The sequence below is a fragment of the Lepisosteus platostomus genome, chromosome 7, assembly GCF_059453375.1.
Source record: "Lepisosteus platostomus isolate fLepPlt1 chromosome 7, fLepPlt1.hap1, whole genome shotgun sequence".
In the NCBI taxonomy this organism is placed as follows: Eukaryota; Metazoa; Chordata; class Actinopteri; order Semionotiformes; family Lepisosteidae; genus Lepisosteus; species Lepisosteus platostomus.
Genome location: NC_142617.1, coordinates 29,073,980 through 29,099,750, shown reverse-complemented (window position 1 = coordinate 29,099,750; position 25,771 = coordinate 29,073,980). Strand labels below are relative to the sequence as shown.

The 25,771-nt window shown below is 38.5% G+C and overlaps 1 protein-coding gene across 5 annotated transcripts in view; it reads right to left on the bottom strand.

The window, feature by feature from the left end:
* The window catches only part of ube2t (ubiquitin-conjugating enzyme E2T (putative)), a 40,499-nt gene extending 35,471 nt beyond the window's left edge, over positions 1–5,028 (bottom strand). For all 5 annotated transcript variants that reach the window (XM_088639765.1, XM_088639763.1, XM_088639762.1 and 2 more), the window contains exons 1-3: positions 4,898–5,028; positions 4,371–4,484; positions 3,796–3,865 (exon numbers count right to left, since the gene is read on the bottom strand). In XM_088639765.1, the coding sequence (XP_088495891.1) occupies positions 3,796–3,865; positions 4,371–4,479 (179 nt within the window). In that variant the 5' untranslated portion in view covers positions 4,480–4,484; positions 4,898–5,028. The remainder of the gene's footprint in view (positions 1–3,795; positions 3,866–4,370; positions 4,485–4,897) is intronic.
* Positions 5,029–25,771: the final 20,743 nt, after the last annotated feature.

Genomic DNA, 25,771 nt, shown 5'->3' with positions numbered 1-25,771 from the left:
GGTATTTTATAATCCTGACTGTAAATAAGCATATTGTGACAACTTGTTGCTGATGGCACCATTAAAAATAAAACTGAAATGACTCTTACTTGCAAAGCCACATTCATTTATAATCCCAATACTTGATCAAACACTTATTAAAACTGGAAATAAAGCGTGATTAAGAACACAGCTTTGTTGAAACAGACACGAACTTGTTTCATTCACTTTATTTGTCTAAAGTACATTAACGAAAATGAAGCCTGTAGATCACGAAGTCTCAAAGAATTTTATTATTTGGATTATTTGGAATCATGTCCACTCAGTCTTCTCTATTTAAACCCAAAAGGATTCAGTTCTCTTATACTATTAGAGTATGTCAGTCCTTCGAAAATACAATTATATCTGGTCACTTAAAACAATTCTAGAACAGCAATCTTTTTTTAAAGGTCTTGCTTAACTTGCTTTCTTTTAAACATGCTACAGCAGTAATATACAGAGTATATAACAATGTATAACATGCAGAAGACTTTGATAAAACTTCCACATAAGAGCAATTTTCAAATTGCAGGTAGTAAGCATTCAAGCTAATGTATGCCTTTGGGCCTTTGGATTGAGAACAGGTTAATGCATATCAAACAACCACATACAGATTAAGTATGAATGCTCAAATTGGGGGTGATTTAATTAGTGGAGTACCACAGAAATCAGGATTAGGACAAGGTCACTTCTTCATTTATTTCAATGATTTAACTTATCTAAACCTTTAAACAGGTTAGCAGAAGATGGCAAAATCTTTTGAGTTTCAGATCACAGACAGACGCCCTGCCATTCTGCTGTAGAATTTCCTTGTACAACTTGGAATTCATTGGTGCCTCAATGATTACAAGCCATCCAGGCCCTGATGCACCGAAGCAGCCCCACACCATTATACTTCCTCCACCATACTTCACAGTTGGTATGAGGTTTTGGTGTTGGTATGCAGTGTTTTGTTTTCTCCAAACAGAACGCTGTGTACATTTACCAAAAAGTTCAATTTTTGTCTTGTCTGTCCACAGAACATTGTTCTAGTAGTGCTGTGGAAATCCAGGTGGTCTTTAGCACACTTGAGACAGACAGCAATGTTTTTTTTGGAGAGCAGTGGTTTCCTACGTGGTAAGCTCCCATGAACACCACTCTTGTTCAGTGCTTTTCTTATGGTAGACTCAAGAACACAGACATTATCAAGTGCAAGAGATGCCTGCAGATCCTTAGCTGTTACCCTAGGGTTCTTTGTCACCTGTTTGAAGATTTTATGGTGTGCCCTTGTACTGATCTTTGTAGGATGCCCACTCCTAGGGAGAGTAGCACCGATGATTAATTTCTTACATTTGTAAACTATCTGCCTGACTGTGGACTGTAGGAGGCCCAAGTCTTTAGAAATCCTTTTGTAACTCTTTCCAGTCTTATGGGCTTCAACAACTCTACTTCTGAAGCCTTCTGAAATTTCTTTTGATCGGGCAACAGAATTCTGTTGTGAAGAGCAGGTGACCAAAATTGTGATTTTTTTTATTTAGTCGGCAAGGCAGGTCAAACCCACACTTCAATTGATTGTAATACCCGAGTCCAATTACCCTCTTTTCAAGATGTCATTATCCTAGAGGTTCACATACTTTTTCCATCAGTGACCTTGTTTAAACCATTTGTTAAAAAAAGATATGGCAATGTAAAATGTATGTGTTGTTTGTTAAATAAGACTGTCTATTTATTATTATGACTTAGATGAAGATTAGATCACACTTAAGAAGCCATTCATGCAGAAATCCAGATAGTTTGTGAACCCTTTGGAATTTTCTCACAACTGTATACATTATATACGGTGCGTATATATATCTAGTGAAAATGTATCATAACTGTAGTGAAAGACAATATGAAACATGAAAAGTCAATACATTTTGGCAGTGTATATTTATTCAAATAAAGTAAGCACCAGTTTTGTTCCTAATAAAATATTAAACAATAAGTTACTTAACTTGGAACATGTATTCACTTCAGGGGGGTATTTCTTTCCCAGCATACGCATATAGCATATATAATTCCATACAGAAAAGGTTGGTGCACAAAATGTTTTTAAAGTAACAATAATACATTATATTTCATTCAAAAAATAAGCTATTTAAGTTGAGAATTAATAGGTTAAAGATAAGGGAGAAAATCAAATACTAAAACCTGCATTTGAAAATGAATATGTGCAAAATAATTTGCCAACATTTCTGCATGCTCATAAATTAAGAATTTAGTCCCAGCTCTTTAAAGATACACTATGAAGAAAGACTTAAGATGCCTCCATTTTAAGTCTGTACACTTAAAATGAGAATTAAGAACTACACTACGGTTAACGCACTATATAACAAAATTTAAGTGTTCCCCTTAATAATTTTTGTCTACAGCCAGCTCTTCAAAGAATTCCACAAATAAGTATGAGCAGCAGCCTACTGCAATATTAAAACAAAAAAAGAAATGTTTACAATATGAAATTGAAATCGACTTAAACAATCTGTCATTGTCATCTGTCATTGCTTTCATTGTCTGCGATTCAGAACGAGGCAATAAAACTTCTGGTTCTGGTGAGACAAATGGGGCCCTATTACATTTTGAAACCATCATTTATTTTGTTAATGAGATTTAATAACTGATCTGAAGAATTGGGACTGCAATTAACTTTCATGATCAAAGTGCACCAGAAAGCAATATTCTGAAAAACATTCCAGGGAGGCATACCATATGACGTTCCAGCTATGTAAGCACCAGCAGTTCTTAAATTACCACCTTATAAATTGAAAGATACTGTGTTAAAAGGTGTAAACAACATGACATGGACACCTGAATAGCACCAAACTGCAGGAGTGGATGGCTCACTTGGTGTTGATGCATGACTTATGATGCGTAGTGAATGGATACAGTAAAGTCTCTAGATATATTTAAATTTAACATTCAGGAATTTGCTTATTTGCAATTCGGTCCTACCAATGGGGTCTTGGGTGGACGAACAGCAGAGACAGATGAAAACAAGCCAAACCAAAGGTTGTTAAGCGCAACTTTTAAACCAGCAGGACAATAAATTAGGATCAAGAGATGAATCTAGCAAACCAGTAAATGGGCCTCTCCTTGCCCCCGGCCCAATATCCAGATCTCAATCATAGCATTGTAATCAAGCAGTGTGGGGACTGACAGCCTGGAGACAACTTTAAAGGCTCAACTAAAGTTTGGGGCAGAGGCAGAGGGAGAAAGTGCTAACTGGATGCAGAGGAGGGTTTTGTTTTATTTTGAGATTTTTTTTATTTTGAGTAAAATTTTAATTTTAAAGTGACTAAGTTTGCAATTACTGTTGTTTAGGTGCAGAAATGATATTTTAACTTAAAGCCAATACATCAGTAGTTTAATTATTACATGAAAGAGGGTTATTCATGTTTTTAATCATACATACAATATGTAGTACATTATGTGACAGTATATGGTAAACCTTTTTAATGCAATTTAAATTCTCATTTTGTAGTTGTTTGTTTTACATCTGTAATGTGTCAGCAACAATGCAAAAATTTTATATACCATATCTCTATATATATATATTAAATACCCTATGTATATCTAAATACGTTTTTTTTAGCCCAAAAATAAAAATAATAAGATTTTCTTTGAATTCTTAATATTACAAACAGCAAATATGAAACAGACTATTCACCCCCCCCCCCAGAAAGCATGGAATATCTGTTTTTTTGCCTGGGCAAAAATAAAGCTGAGTGAAAAACATTCCTTTTTGAATATGGTCATCCTTACCTTTCAGGAATCGTTATCTCCAATGAAAATACTCCTCCTTCGAAAGGAGTGTTCACACCACCCACAATCTCTGAAAAAATAAATTTTGCATTTTTGCACTGCAGAAAAAATAATTTCTGCAATCATTTTAATTTTTTTTCTACTAGATACTTTTTAATATAAAACGGCAGACCACTGAATTCCATAGTGATAACAACTATCATGTAAACCTTTGTAGCAACTTCTCACCAAGAAAATCCAGATGAAGACCAAGATAGATAAAACCAATAAAATAACTAATTGAAAACAGAGGTTATAAAATGAAGCTTTACTTTTTAAAGTTAAATTTGACGCTTTTGTAAAAAAAAGTTTGCGCTGCAGAGATAAATTTGAAGTTCAAACACTTCCAATACATAGAAAACATAGTTGAAAGTTAACTCCAATTAAAAAAAAAATCAATAACAAATATGCTAGATTTGTCAATAAGTATCAAGAATGTCGGCAAAATCCAAAAGCACTTTCGACATATTAAACAAAGCAAACAAACAATGTATGCTTAAATAAGCGATGTTGGCGTGAAGCACAGATACACTTACGAGCCCTCAGGTCATCCATCTGACCACCGTTTTGCCAGCAGGATATGCCCGGTGGTGGTTCTGTGCTGATGAACTGCAGTTCACGCTTCAGCCTTAATGATCTCTGCATTTTTTCTTCACGTCGATGAAAACAAACATTAACAATAGGCCAGGCAATATAGTGTACAACGATAAACTTTCGAATCCAGAATACTTAATTATATATGCCACGATATTCAAACAATTTCCTAGGAATTTCCCTATGAATTAAAAACGTTATTCTTTATCTAGTTAGAGTGCTGCATTTCGCATTCACTACGGATGAAATGCAGTACTTTTACTTCTAAATTAGGTTAACTGCTGAAATATACAGGAGTTTTCTAAACAGTACGTAGAGGCCCAGCTCAAGTTCTGCACACTACATTTTAAGTTACGATTCAAGCCGAAGTAGTCGGTAAACCGCTCGTCAACTATTATGTCTATTATTACAAAGTCTTCTAAAATTACGTATCTTACGACTAATGAGATCTCAAAAACGAGGTAATTACCGCTGTAGAAACTTTTAATCTATATTCTCAGCAACAAAATTCAAGAAATGCTCTGGACTCTCCCTCTTCTTTTCGAAAGATGAAAACGTCACAAATGTAAGATCACGTTTCCGAGTTGCATACTGGGAAGTGAAGTTTACTTCAAGTTACAACATTTCCTGCCGTACTTTCCTGGGTAGTAGAACGAAGCGACCTATTTAAGCGACGCGAAAGATACGGAAGTGTATGTAATGTAGCTTGCATCACGCTACTCTTCACCGTCTCTCTAGGATAACCAAAACAACAATTAAATATAAATGTTGCCTCCATCTAACAAAAAGTAAACCATGATATATAAATTATTTATTACTTGTATACATTCTGTTTGCTCTCAATACAAAATAAACCAAACATATCAAGATCAATACTTTTTACATGTGCAGGGTTAAAAGATAATTACCATCCTACTATTGTTATTATACACTTTTTTATTTTTTAACATTTTATGTTACAGCATGTCACCCAAATTATGTGGTGAGCGTGTTATACTAATTATTTTTATTAAAATGCATCTGATTGCCTTTTTTTCAAACATTTGAACCAATTGGATTAACATACATTATGCAAAGTTTCCAATTAGCTTATGAGCTTTTTTTTCTTGCAGAAAAAGCCCATTTTGGTCTAGACAGCTAAAATTACTTAAAAATGCTTAAATCGCAAAATGGCATACCCTTGTTAACACCACTTCAGATGGCTTATTAAAGATCTACATTTAATATTATTTTTACTTCATTTGACAATGTGCCATATCTTTTCATTGACATTCAAATGCATTTGCTTATCTGGACTTGAAACAGAAAGTCTCACGTAATGTAAACCTCTACACTATGTATTACATGTTTTTTTTTTTCAGTTCCTTTAGTATTAATATAGAAATGCAAGTATTGTGAGTCACACATTCTGCATCTGACTAGCACACAAGAATAAAGATCCGCTACAGAACTATTTTGGAATAATACTGTGAAAGTAGACCTCTTCATTGTACAGGTATAGTGTTTTCTGTAACACAAAACATGCTTGTAAATACATATTTTATGAGCTTTTACTTTCATTACAACCAGATAACCTAAAACCTTTCTACAGCTATTTTTTCTGGAAATAGAAGTTCCCTACTAAGAGGCAGTTTCAACTACATAATGATTTGATATGAATATTTTAATTTAATACATGTTTCACAAACTTGCAGTGATACCCTTAAAAAGACTTATTGTAGCCTTCATAAGGAAATGCAGATGTAGCCCAAAGAGGTCTCAAGTCCAGTGATGTGGTAAACCAGTAGTTAAGAAAGGCTATTTAGTTTTACACATTCCACACACGTCTCTGTCCCCTCTCGCATTCCCACATGCACTGTGTTTAACAAATACTCACGCTGCAAGTAATGTACTGTACCTATCACCGTTCACTCCCATCACTATTTTAGTTCCCCTCTTTCCTCACTTCCCCGCTCACTATTGTAGATTCTCGTTGAGCTCCCAAGTGCGCGTTATTTCTTTACTAGTCTACATTCAGTATTTGATCTTCTAGCCTGCCCCTCGTTTTGAAATGTTGCTCTCTGGTTGTCTTTTTTCATTTTCTGACCTTCTTGCTTGCTTCCTGGTATACGTTTTGCTTTGCGATTTGGATTGGTATTCTCTCTCTCTCTCGGCTTGTACAGGATCCATACTTCCTACCTGCCTGCTCATACATTTAGTTTTAAAAGACTTACAAATTTCGTCTTTAATAATATGCATTTCAAAGTGTATTGAAAATATTTATAGTTTGTAGATTTGCTTTTGTGTGTGGATTAAATAAAGCTATGCATCTTTTGGTTTTTTACTGTGCCTGAGAAAAACATGCTAAGTTGTAACGTTGTATCATCTACGTTACAGTATGCCATATTCTGGGGCATTATTTGTAGTTCATTTGGAATGGCTGGATCTGTAGTTTCATATAACTAAATATATTTTATGTTCTCCAACACAAGTAAATATCCATTTAGTATTGTAACGCAACGGGGGCTCAGGCGGGCGCCCTTGCCGCATCTGGTCGGCCCCATCCCGACTGGAGGCTCGAACCCGGGACTTCCGCGTCTCTCTGCAGCGACCTAGCCCCGTGAGCCAAAGAGAGATCTCTCCACAGCCCAGTAGCTGTGGTCCTGCTATCACAGGGAAGGGCGGTGACGTCACCCGCTCTGGTACGCCGGCTCTTACACAGCGCCCTGTCGGCCGTAAGCGTTACAGTATCATGAACTAAACATGAACATTTGATCTAATTGCTCAACTCACAAGAATTGCAATGTGAATAATGAAGGTTTCTACACAAAGTCCCATTTTCCAAATGTCTGTGGTGAGTTAAAACTCTGCTGGTAAAATGGAGCTGGTCTGGAATTGTTCATGGCAACTTCTCTGTGCTGGGAGGGTCCTGGTACAGACAGAGGAGAGAGAGAAAGAGCTTTTGCCAGGTATTGCCTAGCAGCTTGCATTGTAAAGTAACATTTTGCTGACTTTGGTGTTTAAAATGGTCTGTGCACTGTTTGCCTTCTTGAGGTCTGGTTACAAGGTAGACAAGGGAACTCAGTACATGTCAGCTATGGCCTTTGTTCAGATTATTCGTGGATAGTCCAGATGTCAACAAAACCAAAGAGACCAAGTGTCTTATTTTTTTGTATAAATACATATAAAGACTCACTTAATGTACAGATGGAGCATTAAATTGGGGTTACCATACTGGTATGTTAGTTGGCTACTGGTAAAACTGTCCCTGGTATGAGTATGTTCTTGTTTGTGTCCTTGTGTGCCCTGCAATGCATTAGTGTCCCATCCAGGGTGTATCCTGTCTCTTGCTTTTGCTTGTCAGGATAGGCTTAGGTTTGCCTGCAACCCTGAATTGGATGAAGCAGTTAGAAAATGGATGGATAAAAAGTGGGTAATAGGGAGGAGAGTGTACTGTACCAGTGTCTATAAAATCACAGGACCCATTAAAACCCAGAATGCAGACAATAACGGAATAGATTTGAGCATTTTCATATACTGTCCTATTTTAAAACATTTCTTTACTGTTTCTTTAAAAACAATAACTAAACATATAGGAGAAAGGAATCGCCACATTGATCACTATAGAGTTTAAGGTTACAAGGGCTTTACTCCAGTATTTAAAATCACTGCACCAAAATATTTTTTTTTCTTATAGGTTCCACACCACACTATTATATATAGAAACAGAAGGACTAAATAAGATCAAATATGTAAACCTGCTCACACATGCACAAAGCCTCTAAAAGAGTTCACCTATAACTTTGACAGTGCAGGGCTGTGTGGAAGATATAGTAATCTTCCACAGTCCAGCCTGGTTTTTAATACCCAGCACCCTGCCTAGATGTCCATTCATGACAGAATTAGCCTGGGACACACCTGAAGAATTCAGAACATCAGAACAAAAATCATTTCCTGTTTGAAGAACACTTTTTATCTTATGCAAGTTGAATGGCATTGCAAACTCTACGGAAAAGCTGTGTGGTGATAGAAATGATGTATAGGACTGGAATGTGGTGTGTTACCTGTGGGACTGTACAGAAAAAAAGTCAGACCTCTCCCTGTGATGAAGAGACAGTAAGGTTACTAACTAATGGGTCAACATGGAATAAGAAAACCTCCTCAGATTTCTTGGATAACCAACAGATTGGAAGAGTGTCACCTAGAGACAGGGAGAAGGTAAAAGTTTCTGAATGCTACTACTATTGCTACCAATAATAAATTGTTTTTATATAGAATTTTTCATCACAATACAATTTATATTTACTGTAGAAAGGGGTTCACTTCAAAAAGAATGAAGTGTAGTGAGGGATATTTTTTATATATTTTGAATAACATCACTGTAATCTTAACACTTGTAACATTATGCCTATATTTTCCTTGTAACCTAGCAATGACTTAAAGCATCAATGACTTACAAAAAGTTGCTTACACTTAACACTTTTCGTGAATCTCATGTCCTTTTAATTCTGACAAAAATAATGTGCTGAAATACAGGCCTAATGATCGCCTCAGTAGCTTGTACTCCGATTCTTTCTCAGTCTACTGAAGGAGGTTATCCTCGCCTGTCCACCTTCACTATATAACTAATATCAATACCAGCAGCCCCACTACACAGCAGATCACGTGGAAACAGGATCACCAGCTGGGTTAAGAGGGAAATTTCAGTCATCCAGATAATATGAGCACAGAGTAGTATTTAAGAATTATATCGGCATTAACACTAATACAGGCTAAAGATAACAAGCATCTTGGCTTCCTTTTCTCCTTTGCCCTCTGTTAAGCATTATAGGAGTATAAAGGGCATGAACCTCCAGATTCAGAGACAGTTTCTTTCTGGAAGATGTCAGATTACTGAACTCTACCCCTACCACTGACTTACACTTTTTTTTCTTTCTCTTCTTTCACTGCTTATCTGACTTGTTTTTTAAGTTACAAAGGAACAAATAAAGGTTTATTCCATACTGAAAAGAGAAGAAAAGAAACGTAACGTTTCAGCTGTGGAGTCTTCTTCAGGTGGTGGTCGTGGTGGTGGAGGGGAGTCCCCATTACTCGTTAAGCGCTTTGAGTGGAGTGTCCAGAAAAGCAATTGTAAGCAATTATTAAAATAATATTAGGTGTGAGGGAGAGAAGACAATCAGCAGTTAATAAATCATGGGAGAACAAAAGCCGGGAGTGGAGAGGAGGTGAGAGCAGGAGTAAAGGAGAATCAACACTCAGGTGGTGTGAAGTCAAGAGAGGTGATGAGAGGTGTGAAGTCAAAACCTGCAAATGAACAGAGAGGATTAGAAGGAAACAAGTCTATCATTGAAAGAAGGGGGAAAGTGTGATCCTAGTTTCAGGATAATTTTGGTTTGGGATGTCTTTCTATAATAGGAGTTCTTAAAGCCCTCTTTGAGAACACAGATGTAGAGATCAGTATGATCATGGCTGTTAGAGGTGAAATGGGTAACTATGGCCTTGAAGAGATCTTTGATCCTCACAGCCCTGACATGTTCCCTGAACCGGTCTCGCAATCTCCTTCCTATTTCACCAATGCAGATAGCTGGGCCTTTTCTGCAAGAGATGCAGTAAATAAGGTTGCTGGAGTTACAAGATGTCATCTGAGTGATCCGGAATTGTCCAGAGTGGCCTTGAATGTGGGTGGTATTGGATATATATATATATACAGGTGATGCAGCAAGTTCTGGTTCAGGGGAAAGTGCCTAGTGTGGATGAGGGAGCTGTGAAAAAGAAGGTTACACAGATTACGTGGTTGGAGATATGAGATGATGTGTCAGTCCGAAAAAAGGGTAACCAGAAGAGGGATTGTCCTGTAAGATGGGGAAGTTTTCATTAACGGTCCTGGGGATAGAAAAGGTAGGGTGGTAGGGAAGGTTTGTAATAGAGTTGATGATCTGAGGGCCTCCTCTCCGCTTCCAGCCTATCTACTTGCGCTTCACAGCAACGCTGGATCAGTTCCGGAGCAGGATCACAGCATTCCTCATCTTAACAAATCATCATGGATGAGGTGATGCCTACTTCCCCGCTATCCAAGACATACTGTAAGCAGTAGGGACATACAGATGCAGCCATTCAAAATGGGTGAGGTATTTTGCGGCATACCGCGACACGCCCACCGGGGTATCACGCAGTTCACGTGTGTCACGTGACTAACTATCCGGCGTCGCCTTGTAAAACCGCCAGGGGGAGCTTAACCTCTCATGTACAGCATTTGAGCCTTTAATTTTGAACTGTGTATTACAGCATGTTAATCATCAGTCATTAAAATGTTGGTATATTTTATGAAAGCAAGATTGCTCAGTTGGACAAAAGTACACAACCTACCTTTATCAGAAATATTTATGCATCAAAGCCTTTACTGAAGATATTACTAATAGTATTAATAATGGATGACTTTGGACAAGCTGTATACTCAAAGTACAATTTCTTTAGCACATTTGTACAAGCACTTGGAATCTGTCCAAGCCATACTTTGTCAGGCATTTTGTTTTACTTCAACGGGCATAAAAACTTCCTTGCTTTTAACAGGGCGTTTCATAATTTCTAACTACGAAAATGATTTAAAATGCGACAGCTATCATGAAAAGAAAAAAATACACACCAGTATTCCATTTCTCCCTAAACATTGTAAGCTTCGAAGTCTTTAACTAACATGATACCGGAGTCAACAAGCATACTTTTAGAATTTGATTAAAAGGGAATATAATATGGAATCGCGTATCTCAAGAATTTAATAACGGTATGATTATATCCGTGTACTGCGGCAGGGCTGTGTAGGGCTGTTTCGCCTGCCTGTTTGTGCGAGCTGCCTTGTAGCCTACTGGTCTAGGTGCGTGACTATCAACTGGCAGGTTGTGTGTTCGAATCCAGCTGGTGCTGGACCTTTCAGTTTTATTTATTTATTTTTTAATCGCGTAACATAAACATATTACCGTATGCAAACTGTACTGTATACAATATGTATATGTATATTTAATGTCTTAACTGTGCCCGTTTAAATATTGAATATTCATATCTAATTTTACCACTGAAGGGAAATCTTAACATAAACATACAGTATGTGGCTGGTCTCGGTACTTTAAAGAAAAAAATACACACCAGTATTCCATTTCTCCCTAAACATTGTAAGCTTCGAAGTCTTTAACTAACGTGATACCGGAGTCAACAAGCATACTTTTAGAATTGGATTAAAAGGGAATATAATATGGAATCGCGTATCTCAAGAAATTAATAACGATATAATTATATTCATGTTGCAAAAGAACTGCAACGGACAAAAAAACTCCCTTGCTTTTAACAGAGCGTTCCATAATTTCTAACTACGAAAATGCCAGGTGAAAGGATTTGTAAACATATTTTGTTAAAGCAAGTCAGTTTTTTCCGCAACACATAAAATACATTTTTCCAAGAAAGTTTAGCCTTTGTCACTAATGAAACCACTAAATAAAGACATAAATATAGAAATCTTAAGATTTGTTTTATTTAATGTTGGTAGCAGGATGAACTGTCAGAGTGTATATTTTGTCGCAAAGTTGCTGCTAGATGTTAACAGTGAAAAAGGTATTTAGAAATGAGTTATTGCAAGATGAAAAAGAAAACATACACGAAACATGGTTTCATTACGACCAGAATCGGTCTTGAGATATTTTTAACTTGATTTACAGTATTTGAGAGGTATGTCTTAACACCGATACTACAGTGCTTAAGTACTGCTCACGTATATGTTTCTAGGTTTATATTATGCATTTCATACGGTCAAATTACTTTTGAGCAACTAATAAGAAGCGCAAAACGGTATGCGTTTTAGTTTCGTTTTGTGCTGGAACCCGTGGATTGATTAGAGATATCAAGTACATACAAGTCATTTTTTAAATGTTGTAGTTCGTCTTGAAAAAATGTTACGAGTACATCATCTATCAACAATTACACAGGTTCTGTTTCCATATTGCAGATTTTGGTTAGGTATTATCAAATCCAGTGGCGCTGTGTTTTAGTTTACTGAGTCCCATGTCACATGGTCTGTGATTGAAACCTGTAAAACCGGTTTAATTCGTCACAGCCAGCACTCTTCAGGTGTGAGGGTCTTCTGCTCAGAATGAAACGCTAAAATGTTTGTGTATATTCTAATGGTAGTGGGGGCGGGGTGTGTGGGAACAGGTTTGGTTGAAATTGCATTGGAGATCTATGTTCTTCACACCTGAAACATTTTCTCTGAAAGCATTTTCTTCGAAGTTTAACCGATCTTGTTACAGCATGTTACAGTTTACTATTATTAACCATATTAATTTTAAGTGCTTAATGTAAAATCTTGTAAAAATATATTTTCATTGTTCAAATATACATTAAGTCTGACTATCATATAATAAGTTAAATACAAAACTAAAGAAAAAATAGGGTTAAATATAATTCAAAATATTTTGCTAACAATGTTAACTGTTTATGAATAATAAAATGTATTAACTAAGGAGTAGGATGGCACAGTTGTTAGTATGTTTTTTGTTTTGTTTCTTTTTCATAAATACAACAGTAGTACCTGATGTCTCAGTGGCTTTCAAAATTAAATTATGCATGCAAACCTGTGAACTAGAAAGATAACTAAGATATCCATCCATTATATTCCATAATATCCATGAAATATATGGCGCTGAAATATGTGTGACGCAGTGGTGGCCTGACACGGTGAGGTGCCCTGGCAGCTGTGTGATGCAGTGGTGGTCGGGTATGTAGAGGTGCACTGGCAGCTGTGTGTTGTGACGCAGTGGTGGCCTGGTACGGTGAGGTGCGCTGGCAGCTGTGTGATGCAGTGGTGGCCTGGTACGGTGAGGTGCGCTGGCAGCTGTGTGGTGTGACGCAGTGGTGGCCTGGCACGGTGAGGTGCGCTGGCAGCTGTGTGGTGTGACGCTGTGGTGGCCTGGCACGGTGAGGTGCGCTGGCAGCTGTGTGGTGTGACGCAGTGGTGGAAATGTTCACCATGTTTCACCATGCTGAAAATGTTTGTACCAGACTTTTTTGAGGCCTGTTTAATTGTGTCTGAAGTCTGATGTTGTAAATTTTATTGTTAAAAAGATCCATGAAAATGTCACTACTAAAGTAAGCTGGTACTGTTGGTATTGTAAGTGGCAAGTAGAGCTCATATTTTAGATTTTGTGTAGTTGCTAGCGTTGAACTGTGTGTTGGATGCACATGAATATATTCATTATATGCCAGCGCACCTCACCGTGCCAGGCCACCACTGCGTCACAACACACAGCTGCCAGTGCACCTCTACATACCCGACCACCACTGCATCACACAGCTGCCAGCGCACCTCACCGTGCCAGGCCACCACTGCGTCACATAGCTGCAAGCGCACCTCACCGTGCCAGGCCACCACTGCATCATACAGCTGCCAGGGCACCTCACCGTGTCAGGCCACCACTGCGTAACACCACATAGCTGCCAGCGCACCTCACAATGCCAGGCCATCACTGCGTCACACCACACAGCTGCCAGCGCATGTAACCGTGCCAGGCCACCACAGCGTCACACCACACAGCTGCCAGCGCACCTCACCGTACCAGGCCACCACAGCGTCACACCACACAGCTGCCAGCGCATGTAACCGTGCCAGGCCACCACAGCGTCACACCACACAGCTGCCAGCGCACCTCACCGTACCAGGCCACCACTGCGTCACACCACACAGCTGCCAGCGCACCTCACCGTGCCAGGCCACCACTGCGTCACACCACACAGCTGCCAGCGCACCTCACCGTACCAGGCCACCACTGCGTCACACCACACAGCTGCCAGCGCACCTCACCGTGTCAGGCCACCACTGCATCACACAGCTGCCAGCGCACCTCACCGTACCAGGCCACCACTGCATCACACAGCTGCCAGCGCACCTCACCGTGCCAGGCCACCACTGCGTCACAACACACAGCTGCCAGTGCACCTCTACATACCTGACCACCACTGCATCACACAGCTGCCAGGGCACCTCACCGTGTCAGGCCACCACTGCGTCACACATATTTCAGCGCCATATATTTCATGGATATTATGGAATATAATGGATGGATATCTTAGTTATCTTTCTAGTTCACAGGTTTGCATGCATAATTTAATTTTGAAAGCCACTGAGACATCAGGTACTACTGTTGTAATTATGAAAAAGAAACAAAACAAAAAACATACTAACAACTGTGCCATCCTACTCCTTAGTTAATACATTTTATTATTCATAAACAGTTAACATTGTTAGCAAAATATTTTGAATTATATTTAACCCTATTTTTTCTTTAGTTTTGTATTTAACTTATTATATGATAGTCAGACTTAATGTATATTTGAACAATGAAAATATATTTTTACAAGATTTTACATTAAGCACTTAAAATTAATATGGTTAATAATAGTAAACTGTAACATGCTGTAACAAGATCGGTTAAACTGCGAAGAAAATGCTTTCAGAGAAAATGTTTCAGGTGTGAAGAACATAGATCTCCAATGCAATTTCAACCAAACCTGTTCCCACACACCCTGCCCCCACTACCATTAGAATATACACAAACATTTTAGCGTTTCATTCTGAGCAGAAGACCCTCACACCTGAAGAGTGCTGGCTGTGACGAATTAAACCGGTTTTACAGGTTTCAATCACAGACCATGTGACATGGGACTCAGTAAACTAAAACACAGCGCCACTGGATTTGATAATACCTAACCAAAATCCGCAATATGGAAACAGAACCTGTGTAATTGTTGATAGATGATGTACTCGTAACATTTTTTCAAGACGAACTACAACATTTAAAAAATGACTTGTATGTACTTGATATCTCTAATCAATCCACGGGTCCCAGCACAAAACGAAAGTAAAACGCATACCGTTTCGCGCTTCTTATTAGTTGCTCAAAAGTAATTTGACCGTATGAAATGCATAATATAAACCTAGAAACATATACGTGAGCAGTACTTAAGCACTGTAGTATCGGTGTTAAGACATACCTCTCAAATACTGTAAATCAAGTTAAAAATATCTCAAGACCGATTCTGGTCGTAATGAAACCATGCAAGGGAGTTTTTATGTCCGTTGCAGTTCTTTTGCAACATGAATATAATTATATCGTTATTAATTTCTTGAGATACGCGATTCCATATTATATTCCCTTTTAATCAAATTCTAAAAGTATGCTTGTTGACTCCGGTATCACGTTAGTTAAAGACTTCGAAGCTTACAATGTTTAGGGAGAAATGGAATACTGGTGTGTATTTTTTTCTTTAAAGTACCGAGACCAGCCACATACTGTATGTTTATGTTAAGATTTCCCTTCAGTGGTAAAATTAGATATGAATATTCAATACTTAAACGGGCACAGTTAAGACGTTAAATATACATATACATATTGTATACAGTACAGTTTGCATACGGTAATATGTTTATGTTACGCGATTAAAAAATAAATAAATAAAACTGGAAGGTCCAGCACCACCATTATGTTTATATGGTTGTTTTTGTTGGTTGGTTGTTATTATGGTTATTAATAATACGATCTATAGTTGAAATCTGAGCCTAAATAAAAAGAAAAAGCAAGTGATTAGGTTTATGAGCAATCTAATTACTTATTCGTTTAAAACGCTATATAAAATAAAGTTTATTATTAATTTGCTGGACAGAGCGGTGAACATTATTATGCATAAGACAAAGATAACGATCCTGATCAGTTTAGAAATCTGTGTACGCTGTAAGGTTTTTACTTCTTAAACTTTTAAAATACACGTTTTGAATAGAAAGAAATCCTCTTCCTGGTACAGTATGTATAGCAAACCAGCACGTCTTTTTTCTCCAATCAGAGGGGTGTCAGATGGTGTCAGCCAATCACCATTCTGCGTTGGGTAGCAACGGGTGACTGTTCTCAGGCGGAAGATGTAAACAGCTTAATGTTCGTGTTAAATAATTTTTTTTAATTCAATTAAACGGGCACAATTAAGACATTAAATATACATATACATACTGTATACAGTACAGTTTGCATACGGTAATATGTTTATGTTACGCGATTAAAAAATAAATAAATAAAAATGAAAAGTCCAGCACCAGCTGGATTCAAACACACAACCTGCCAGCTGGTAGTCACGCACCTAGACCAGTAGGCTACAAGACAGCTCGCATGATCAGGCAGGCGAAACAGCCCTACACAGCCCTGTCGCAGTACACGGATATAATCATACCGTTATTAAATTCTTTAGATACGCGATTCCATATTATATTCCCTTTTAATCAAATTCTAAAAGTATGCTTGTTGACTCCGGTATCACGTTAGTTAAAGACTTCGAAGCTTACAATGTTTAGGGAGAAATGGAATACCGGTGTGTATTTTTCCTTGTGATATTTTAAACTCTAGTTGAATGATAGGTGTCGCATTTTAAATCATTTTCGTAGCTAGAAATTATGAAACGCCCTGTTAAAAGCAAGGAAGTTTTTATGCCCGTTGAAGTAAAACAAAATGCCTGACAAAGTATGGCTTGGACAGATTCCAAGTGCTTGTACAAATGTGCTAAAGAAATTATACTTTGAGTATACAGCTTGTCCAAAGTCATCCATTATTAATACTATTAGTAATATCTTCAGTAAAGGCTTTGATGCATAAATATTTCTGATAAAGGTAGGTTGTGTACTTTTGTCCAACTGAGCAATCTTGCTTTCATAAAATATACCAACATTTTAATGACTGATGATTAACATGCTGTAATACACAGTTCAAAATTAAAGGCTCAAATGCTGTACATGAGAGGTTAAGCTGCCCCTGGCGGTTTTACAAGGCGACGCCGGATAGTTAGTCACGTGACACACGTGAAATGCGTGATACCGCGTGATACCGCGACACGCCCACCGGGGTATGCTGAGAAATACCTCACCAATTTTGAATGGCTGCATCTGTATAGCCAGCAGCCATATCACTCTGCAACTCACATCTGTGTAGAGGTTTGATGGGTTTACTGAGACAATTATTAATTGTAGCAGTAATCACGAGGTTGTTCGTTGTGGCTTTTAGAAAATCAATCGTCAGAACAACTAACAACACACACACGCGGGTTCAATACACGAGATACATTTATTAATATAAATTGTGCACCAAACATATACTAGTCTGCCTGGATACGAGCGGCAAACCTTACTGTGAGGGTTATCAATATACAAGGTATATAATCTCGAAGACATGCAAACATAAAGAGATACACAACAGAGAATATATGTCAATATATATCGTTCGGTTACCAAATCGCTAATCAGTGTTATTACCCACTGTTACTCTAAACTCGTAAGTAAATACATTACTCATGAATTAAATTGATAACAACTTGTGTTGAGGTACAATTGAATTCTTGAGACGCAATGTAGAACATGGGGTTTACTTATCCACTGTGTATGGATTTGGAATTTCCCAGCACGAACACCAAACCAGCTGACAGGCTCTGTTGCAGCCTCTGTTCCAGTGGTTGTCCAATGGGCATTGTCCCGGCGTCCTCTGGCTACCGGCCAACCAGTCGAGGTGCAGCTCGGAGTAGGACGGGCGGAGGAATCTGACTGCGGCGCGCAGGGCAGTCGTTGCTCCGAGGGGATCTACCAGCAGTCCGGCTGGCTAGTAGAAAGTCTGTATGCACAGAGTGTAACCGCGAGTCCTCAGAAGTCACTCTTTTGCCTGGGAAGAAGCTGGTTCGTTCCCGGTCCAGCGCTGCTTCTGAATAAGCTATTCAGGTTGTCAACGAGGGTCCAACTGTAGGCTGCCATTGATCAAGCGGAGCATTCACGTTGGTAGAATTCTGAGTACGTACGGGATCCTCGGCCTCGCGCTTAGAACAAAGTCCAAGTCCCTTTGCAGACAACAGCAGTTGTCACGTGATTGTCTCTGAGGATGCGCGAAAATGGCCAAGGAGAGCCCCGATCTGAGCTTGCGCTCCCTTTTTGACCAAGACACAGATGTGTGCTGATTGGTTGAGAGTTTGGCGGGCATTGGAGACCCACGTGGTATTACCATGCCCTGCCAGTCCCTGATTGGTTGATCAAGGTGAGATATGAGTCACTTACTCTTGACACTTAGGAATGCAGTCCAGATCTCCATTTGGCACTCCCTAGACAGCTAAGCGCCAATGGATGACCATTGATCATGATAGCCAGGCTTAGCTAAGTGCATCCCCATCTGGGAGCTGTCCCTTATTAAAAGAAAACATCTTAAATCAGCCTGCATGAATACTTTCTCTGTGGCTGCACCACAGAGATGGAGGGTGAGATGGGGCCTCATTTAGGAAAGCATACCAACGCTTAATTCTGTCTTACTAACAAGCATTGCCGCTACAACTGGCAACCCACTGAAGCTAAGCATGTGTGAGCCTGGTCAGTACCTGGATGGGAGACCTCCTGGGAAAAACTAAGGTTGCTGCTCGAAGAGGTGTTAGTAGGGCCAGCAGGGGGCAATCACCCTGCAGTCCATGTCGGTCCTAATGCCCCAGTATAGTGACGGAGACACTATCCTGTAAAACAGGCGCCGTCCTTCGGATGAGACTTAAAACTGAGGTCCTGACTCTCTGTGGTCATTAAAAATCCCAGGGCGCTTCTTGAAAAGAGCAGGGGTGTAACCCTGGTGTCCTGGCCAAATTTCCCATTAGCCCTTATCAATCATGGCCTCCTAATAATCCCCATCTTTGAATTGGCTTCATTACTCTGCTCTCCTCCCCACTGTTAGGTGATGTGTGGTGAGCATTGCTGCCGTCGCATCATCCAGGTGGATGCTGCACATTGGTGGTGGTGGTGGAGGGGAGTCCCCATTACCTGTAAAGTGCTTTGAGTGGAGTGTCCAGAAAAGCACCATATAAGTGTAAGCAATTATTATTATTATTATATAGTTCAAATAGGGGGCTGCATCAGCATGCATAGGCTGCGAAGGAACAAGTAAAGGTTTATTCCATGCTGAAAAGAGAAGAAAGGAAACACACGTTTTGAAAGAAGTGATCATTAATAATAAATTATTTCAGTGGTGTTTGTCTCATTTAGTGTAATCCAGGTCTTTCTCCAAAATTTTGAAAGTGCAACACTACCCATTGGCCTATATGGCAGTGAAATATGGGGTCCAATCACAGACCTGGATTACACTAAATGAGACAAACACCCCATAAAAGTCGTGTACACAAAGTTCTGTAAAAACAGATTGTCCATGTGCAGATAAAAACACCTACAGTAGTAATGCATGCAGGGACTAAATTATCTCAATACCACTGCTAATAAATATAGAGAAGAGAGTAATAAAATATTAGTAACATCTAAAAGGCAGTGACTAGAACTTCTGCCACTGCATGGCTTTGCTAAACCCAGAGCTGCCCCAGAGAACAGCCAGCACAGCACAACCAAAATAACACAAATGAAAGTCAACCAAATCATAGCAGAGGCCAAACATCACTTACAAGCACTGTGGCAAGGGAGCTGGTAATTCCATCCAAAGCCACAAGAGAGAGCCCATGTTCTCTAAGTTCCAACCTTTAAATCATTTAAAGAATTTCCATGTATTGAGTAAGAGAATGATTCACATTGATATTCTAAAAATTTGCAACTGATCTCTTTTTTCTAAAGAATTAAAATGCACAGTTCTAGAGCAGAAGTCAAGTTACTTTAGAGACTTTAGCAGCAGCAGTTGTGCTGTTTAAAACTTCAGAGAAGAAAATAAAATGAAAATAATTTGATGTATTTTCTTTTTAGATCAGATATCTAACCAACTAAAATAAAAGGAGAATTTCCACTTTTTTGTAGTACAGAGGGAGAAAGTCATGTAAAAGGGTCTTATAGAGGTCTTGTTAAGAGTAAGGGAGGCTGATTGTCTAGCTCTATACTTAATGGTGCTGAATGAATCTGGTGGTGACAGGACAGTCAAGGATCTAGGCATCAATGAGTATATAGTATGTCAGACTTTATGGATGTGTGAGAATGAAAGAAATTAGAAAAAATAAAATGTGAACCAAAAGAAAAGGTACTGTTGTATGTTAACTGTGTTTGTAGGTAATGTAATATGTATAACAATTCTGAAAAAAAGATAACAACTGGAGTGTAAAGATGTAGCAAGAAAAAAACATAGTTTGAGTGAGAAAGTTTTGACCATTAATAAAGGGCCTGTTAATTACAACAACATATTATGATCAGAGTTCCTAAACTGATTGTGGTGGTGCATAGTGCCATCTTCTTAAGACTATATTTTTAAGTGTTTTCTGATGAGTTTGACCCCAATAGATTCATTGGCTCTTGATTCCTCTAGTTTTAGTTACTGAATATTATTTCTGATATATAGTCCTGTAACACCTCCTCTTCTGTCTTTCCTGTCTTTACAGAAGTGTATCCAATAATTTTAGATTCATTTCATCATGGTCACACAACTCAGTATGTTTAAATAGATTAGATTTTCTTTCTTAAAATTTCACACACATTCCTGTTTACTGTATGTTGCTCCTAATAAAGCAAAACTCATTTTCTAGAGCACCACACATAAAAAGAAGTACAATTGACAGAAATCAGTTCATCATCTGTGTGCATTCAAAGTACAAACGTGAAAGGCAGAGAATTTGCTAGATTAATGGTATATTTTTCAGTGTAACTGAAAATCACAGAACTGTAAATGCTGAAAAATACATCAAAACATAAAAGATTAAGTTTAGGCTAATATACCTTAAAAGGCTTCTCTGAGAGCATAAATAACAGTGCAGTGACTCTGTTGCTAAGGATCTACACCTGTGGCTGGAAGGTTGCAGGTTCATATCCCGTGGCTGATAGAGGAATCCTACTCCCTTGGGCCCTTGAACAAGACCCTTAACCCCAGCTGCTCCAGGGGTGCCGTATAAATGATTGACCCTGTGCTCTGACCCCAGGCTTCTCTTCCTGTCTGTGTGTCTCATGGAGAGCAAGTTGGGGTCTGCAAAAAGACAAATTCATAATACAAGAAATTGTACATGGCCAATAAATTGATCTGATAAATTAACTTTAATCACAGAAGTACTTACATCTGTAATGGAATTAAGCCTACAACAGAATTGTGGTGTACATTTTATGTAATTATGTAATGTAATTAAAATCCTCAAGCTTCCTGGAGATTGTTGGTCTTGTAGTCTTTCACGTGCAGCGCCTTGCAGTATAACATTTCTGATTTAACATGGTAGTACAGTATCTTGCATCTTGATGGTTGCATTGTCTGCTCACAGTGAATGGTATGGGACGGGAAGAACTGAAGGATGCTGCATGTGAAAGACTAAAAGACGAGTATGAGTAACACTGAGGATCTTTTCACTGCTCCTTCAAAAACGTTTCTTCCCACATACAATACACATTATTGCAGTGGTGCATCACATGATTAGACAACTAAATGTGTGGGACAGTGGGAAATGTAGGATCTTAGTTCATGTATTTAGTGCCACAAGCTAAATTAACAAGGACAAACATTGCTTAGTGATGGGTTTATTTAAGCACTGTCAGGATTATTTTTCCATTACACAGCAGGGGATATTTCTAAGAACAAAAAGACAATGGGTCATTAAAATAGCCTGTTTCTAGGTCCTTTTACATGATAAAGTAACCTCTCATTGAATTTAATGCCAAACAGCTTTTTGGTAACTTCTGGTAACATTGTGAGTATTTGTGAAAAGTTAAAAACAGAGTCCAGGGAACAGAATCCTAGGAACTTCCAGGCTCTGCTGGAAAGCAGGAAGGTAACTCTGGAGAGAGACAAAAGAAAAAAGATAGGGTGAGCAGTGCATGAAAGATAGGGTAAGTAATTAGCCGAGTCAGCCTGGCATAAGCACCAGGAACTAGTAGAATGAAGTCAGGGGTTTCAGGTGAATACAAACTAGACTGCTAAGAGCAGAGACAGTCCGAGATTAGTGCCAGGATTATACAGAGTGACACCTGAGTCAGCAATTGGATGGGGGTGCTGGAGTAAGTGCTGGAACTGCATCCAGCAGTCCACGGGAATGCTAGAACTGCACAGAGTAACAATTAAGTCAGCAGTTGGATGGGGGCTGTCCAGAGTGTGCACTGGAACTGCACGCAGCAGTCCACGGGAATGCTAGAACTGCACAGAGTAACAGTTAAGTCAGCAATTGGATGGGGGCTGTCCAGAGTGTGCACTGGAACTGCACGGAGTGACAGCTGAGACAGTGGCAATTCAGAGTAAGCGCTGGGATTACAGAGAATAAAGGCTTGAATGCACCCAGGTTCCCAGGGCAACCTTGGGCCAACTGACATCGCAGAATGGTGGTTGTAACAGTCTACAGCTATAATCAACATGCAATATCCAAATTAGCCAAGTAACATTTATGAAAAGGCTAAAAAAGTAGAATCAGCAAACAGGAGTTATTGTAACATATTTATCCACTCATATTGCTGTTTCTGTATCGAACATTAATAGAAATTGCCTAAAGTGGGCAATATTTCTAAATCTACTTATATAACTTATAACTAGTGTATTTCCCAATTCATTGTACTTGTGTCCCATAACAATTTGTCAAGAAAACTCTGCCATGGTATTTCTCAATTATTTAACTTCTGAAAATAAACCATGAAACATTAATCTAGATGGCCCACTTTTTCCACTGCATGCAACAACTACACCTCTCATATTTTGTATATTGGTTTTAATTTTAACCTTGTTAATTTTCATGGGTAATTTAGTTCAAATGAGAACATCAAAACTTTCCAAACATAACAATAACAACCGATTTAAAGAATTTGATACCTCTACCAGCTATATAAATACATTATATTTTTATTCCTAAATTAATATCATAAGTAATATTTGGGAACATTATTGTATTTAGGTTATTCAACTACAAAATTAAGCTAACATTTCAGTAATATCTAATGCACCACACCACCCTATTAATCTGTTTTAAGCAGTGAAGGGCTAAAAACAGCATGCCAACCAGATCTGTAGTATACCACTACAGTGTACTTTTTGCTGACATGAAATTTGATGTGCATTCTAGATGGCTGCATCTGTAAACGCAATTACAATATTTGTGCATCATAAGAACTAGTTTTGGTATGAGAATGCTTTTTTTCTAATGAACTCATTGCACTTTGGTACCTCTTTTTATGAAATAATCTAAAGCAAGCAAAAGGAAGTTATAGTCAAATGAACACCTTGGTTTATGCAGGAAATTCATATTTAGGATATGATATACATATTATTTAGCCAATAATTTGAACTTCTATAACAAAAAAATAAACCATTCTTTTATTTTCAGACACACAGTGCATAAACTCCTTTTCCTTAGTGTAGGCATCCTCTCCCGAGGCACCAGTAAATGTAGGGGTTTTGTGTTTAACTGGGACAATTATTAATTGTAGCAGTAAGTCACAAAATGATTCTTTTGGTGGTATTAGAATCCAACCTTGCGGGATAACTCAACGCACACACATGGGTACTAATACACGGAAATACATTTATTAATACATATAACGTGCATATTAACATCACAGATCTTATCGTGAGGGTTAGCAGAATACAACAGGTATATATTCAGTAACGAAGAGTTTCAAATACCAAGAGGGACATACGTTCAGTATATCATTCATTTAGACCGTTTCGTAAATGAACTTGGTTGCAACTTCTACACTAAATACTCAAAACAAGTAAATCACTCATAGGAATTAAATTGATATCAGCTGGTTGAGATAACAATTGAATTCTCGAGCTGTAATGCAGAATGTTGAATACTCATCCATCGGTGTGGATTCATATCTCCTGTAGACACAAAGAAGCAGTGGCAGGCTTGTTGCTGTCCAATCGGCGCCCTCTGGCTCCGTGCCAGGCAGTGCTCGGTGCCGCTTGCGACGTGGTGGAAGAGATTCCGGCTGCGATGCGCTGCTGATGCTCAGCAGCTAGTTAGTGTTGGCTGAAACTAGCAAAGTTTGTGCACAGGAGAAAAGTGACTGCGGGTCCCAGCATTTCAGGCTCTTTAGGCAGGAAGAAAACCGGTTCGTTCCTGATGAAGCGCTAGTTCTGAATACTTATATTCAGATTGGGTTCACGAGGCTTGCTGCTGGCTAACCTCGGATGGATCCTTTGGTTACGCGCTGGCAACCTCCGTTCTCGACTCTTAGAACAAAGGAAGGTCCTGCACTTTACAAGAACATTTTAGGCAGGTCTGAACTTCAACTAAAGGTCCTAGTTTTGGTCTCAAATAAAATGTTTGTATTCTAAAATACCTGCCAAACCTCACAATTCTTACCCACTAAGTTTGTATTTCCCTAGCCTACAGGACAGTGTCAAGGGAATTGTCTAATTAAAAGGGGTCTCCAAGCATTTCAGGGATTCTGTAGGAACACTTCAGCTGGGAGAAAGAGCTGAAAGTCTCCTTGATTTGATGTCATGGCAGTTTAGCCCACTGTCATTATTGATCACTGTACAAACACTGTAACTGACAATTAAAATTATTAGAACACTTTTTTGCACATTGGTGTGTTTACCTTGTTTCTGGAAAACCCCACTGAAGCTGTTCCCCAAGTAGGGTAAGTTATCTTTGGCTATACTAACAGTAGTGCACTGTACATGTGGCTGTTGGTACTGTATGTTAAGAATACTTTGTTCTCCATTTGGTATTTTTCACAATCCTAGAACAGAACAGATATTTCTACCTTTTCAAAGCACACTCTGTTGAATCCACTGTAGCTTATGTGTTTTAACTTTAATCTTTTTGGGTTTTGATGTATATTTCTTAATGGGCGCAGAAGCTAAGCCTTTTAATAATAAATGAGAAATTTGAGAAAATACTGCCACTACTACTACTATTTATGATAATAATAACATTTCCTGTATAAAGTGCCTTTCCAAACTCAAGGATGCTGTACATAGTGATAACGAAAAATACATCAAAAGCATTATAAACAGTAAAAGAACATAAAGGATAGAATATAGGGCAATCAGAAATAGGACCCTGTAAAGAGTTTAGAGCTTGGATATGAAGAGAGTTAATTTTTTTTTCTCTTGAAGTGTCGAGGAAGGGCATTTCATAACAAAGCAGCAGTGACAGAAAAAGCACTGACACCAAAAGTCTGAGCAAAAGGGCGAGCCCCCACTGAACAGAACCTACGGGAGGGATTGTAAACATGGAAGTGCTTAGAGATGTATGACAGAGAGAGATTATTTAAAGCTTTAAAAGTCAAACAATCTTGTATTGGGTAAAGGACTTTCTAGGCAACTAATGTTGCTGCCAAGGTGAGTTAGAAGTCTAACTGCAGAGTTTTTGACATACTGCAACTTACTGAGAAGATCATTAGGGAGCCCATAGAATAAAGAGTTGC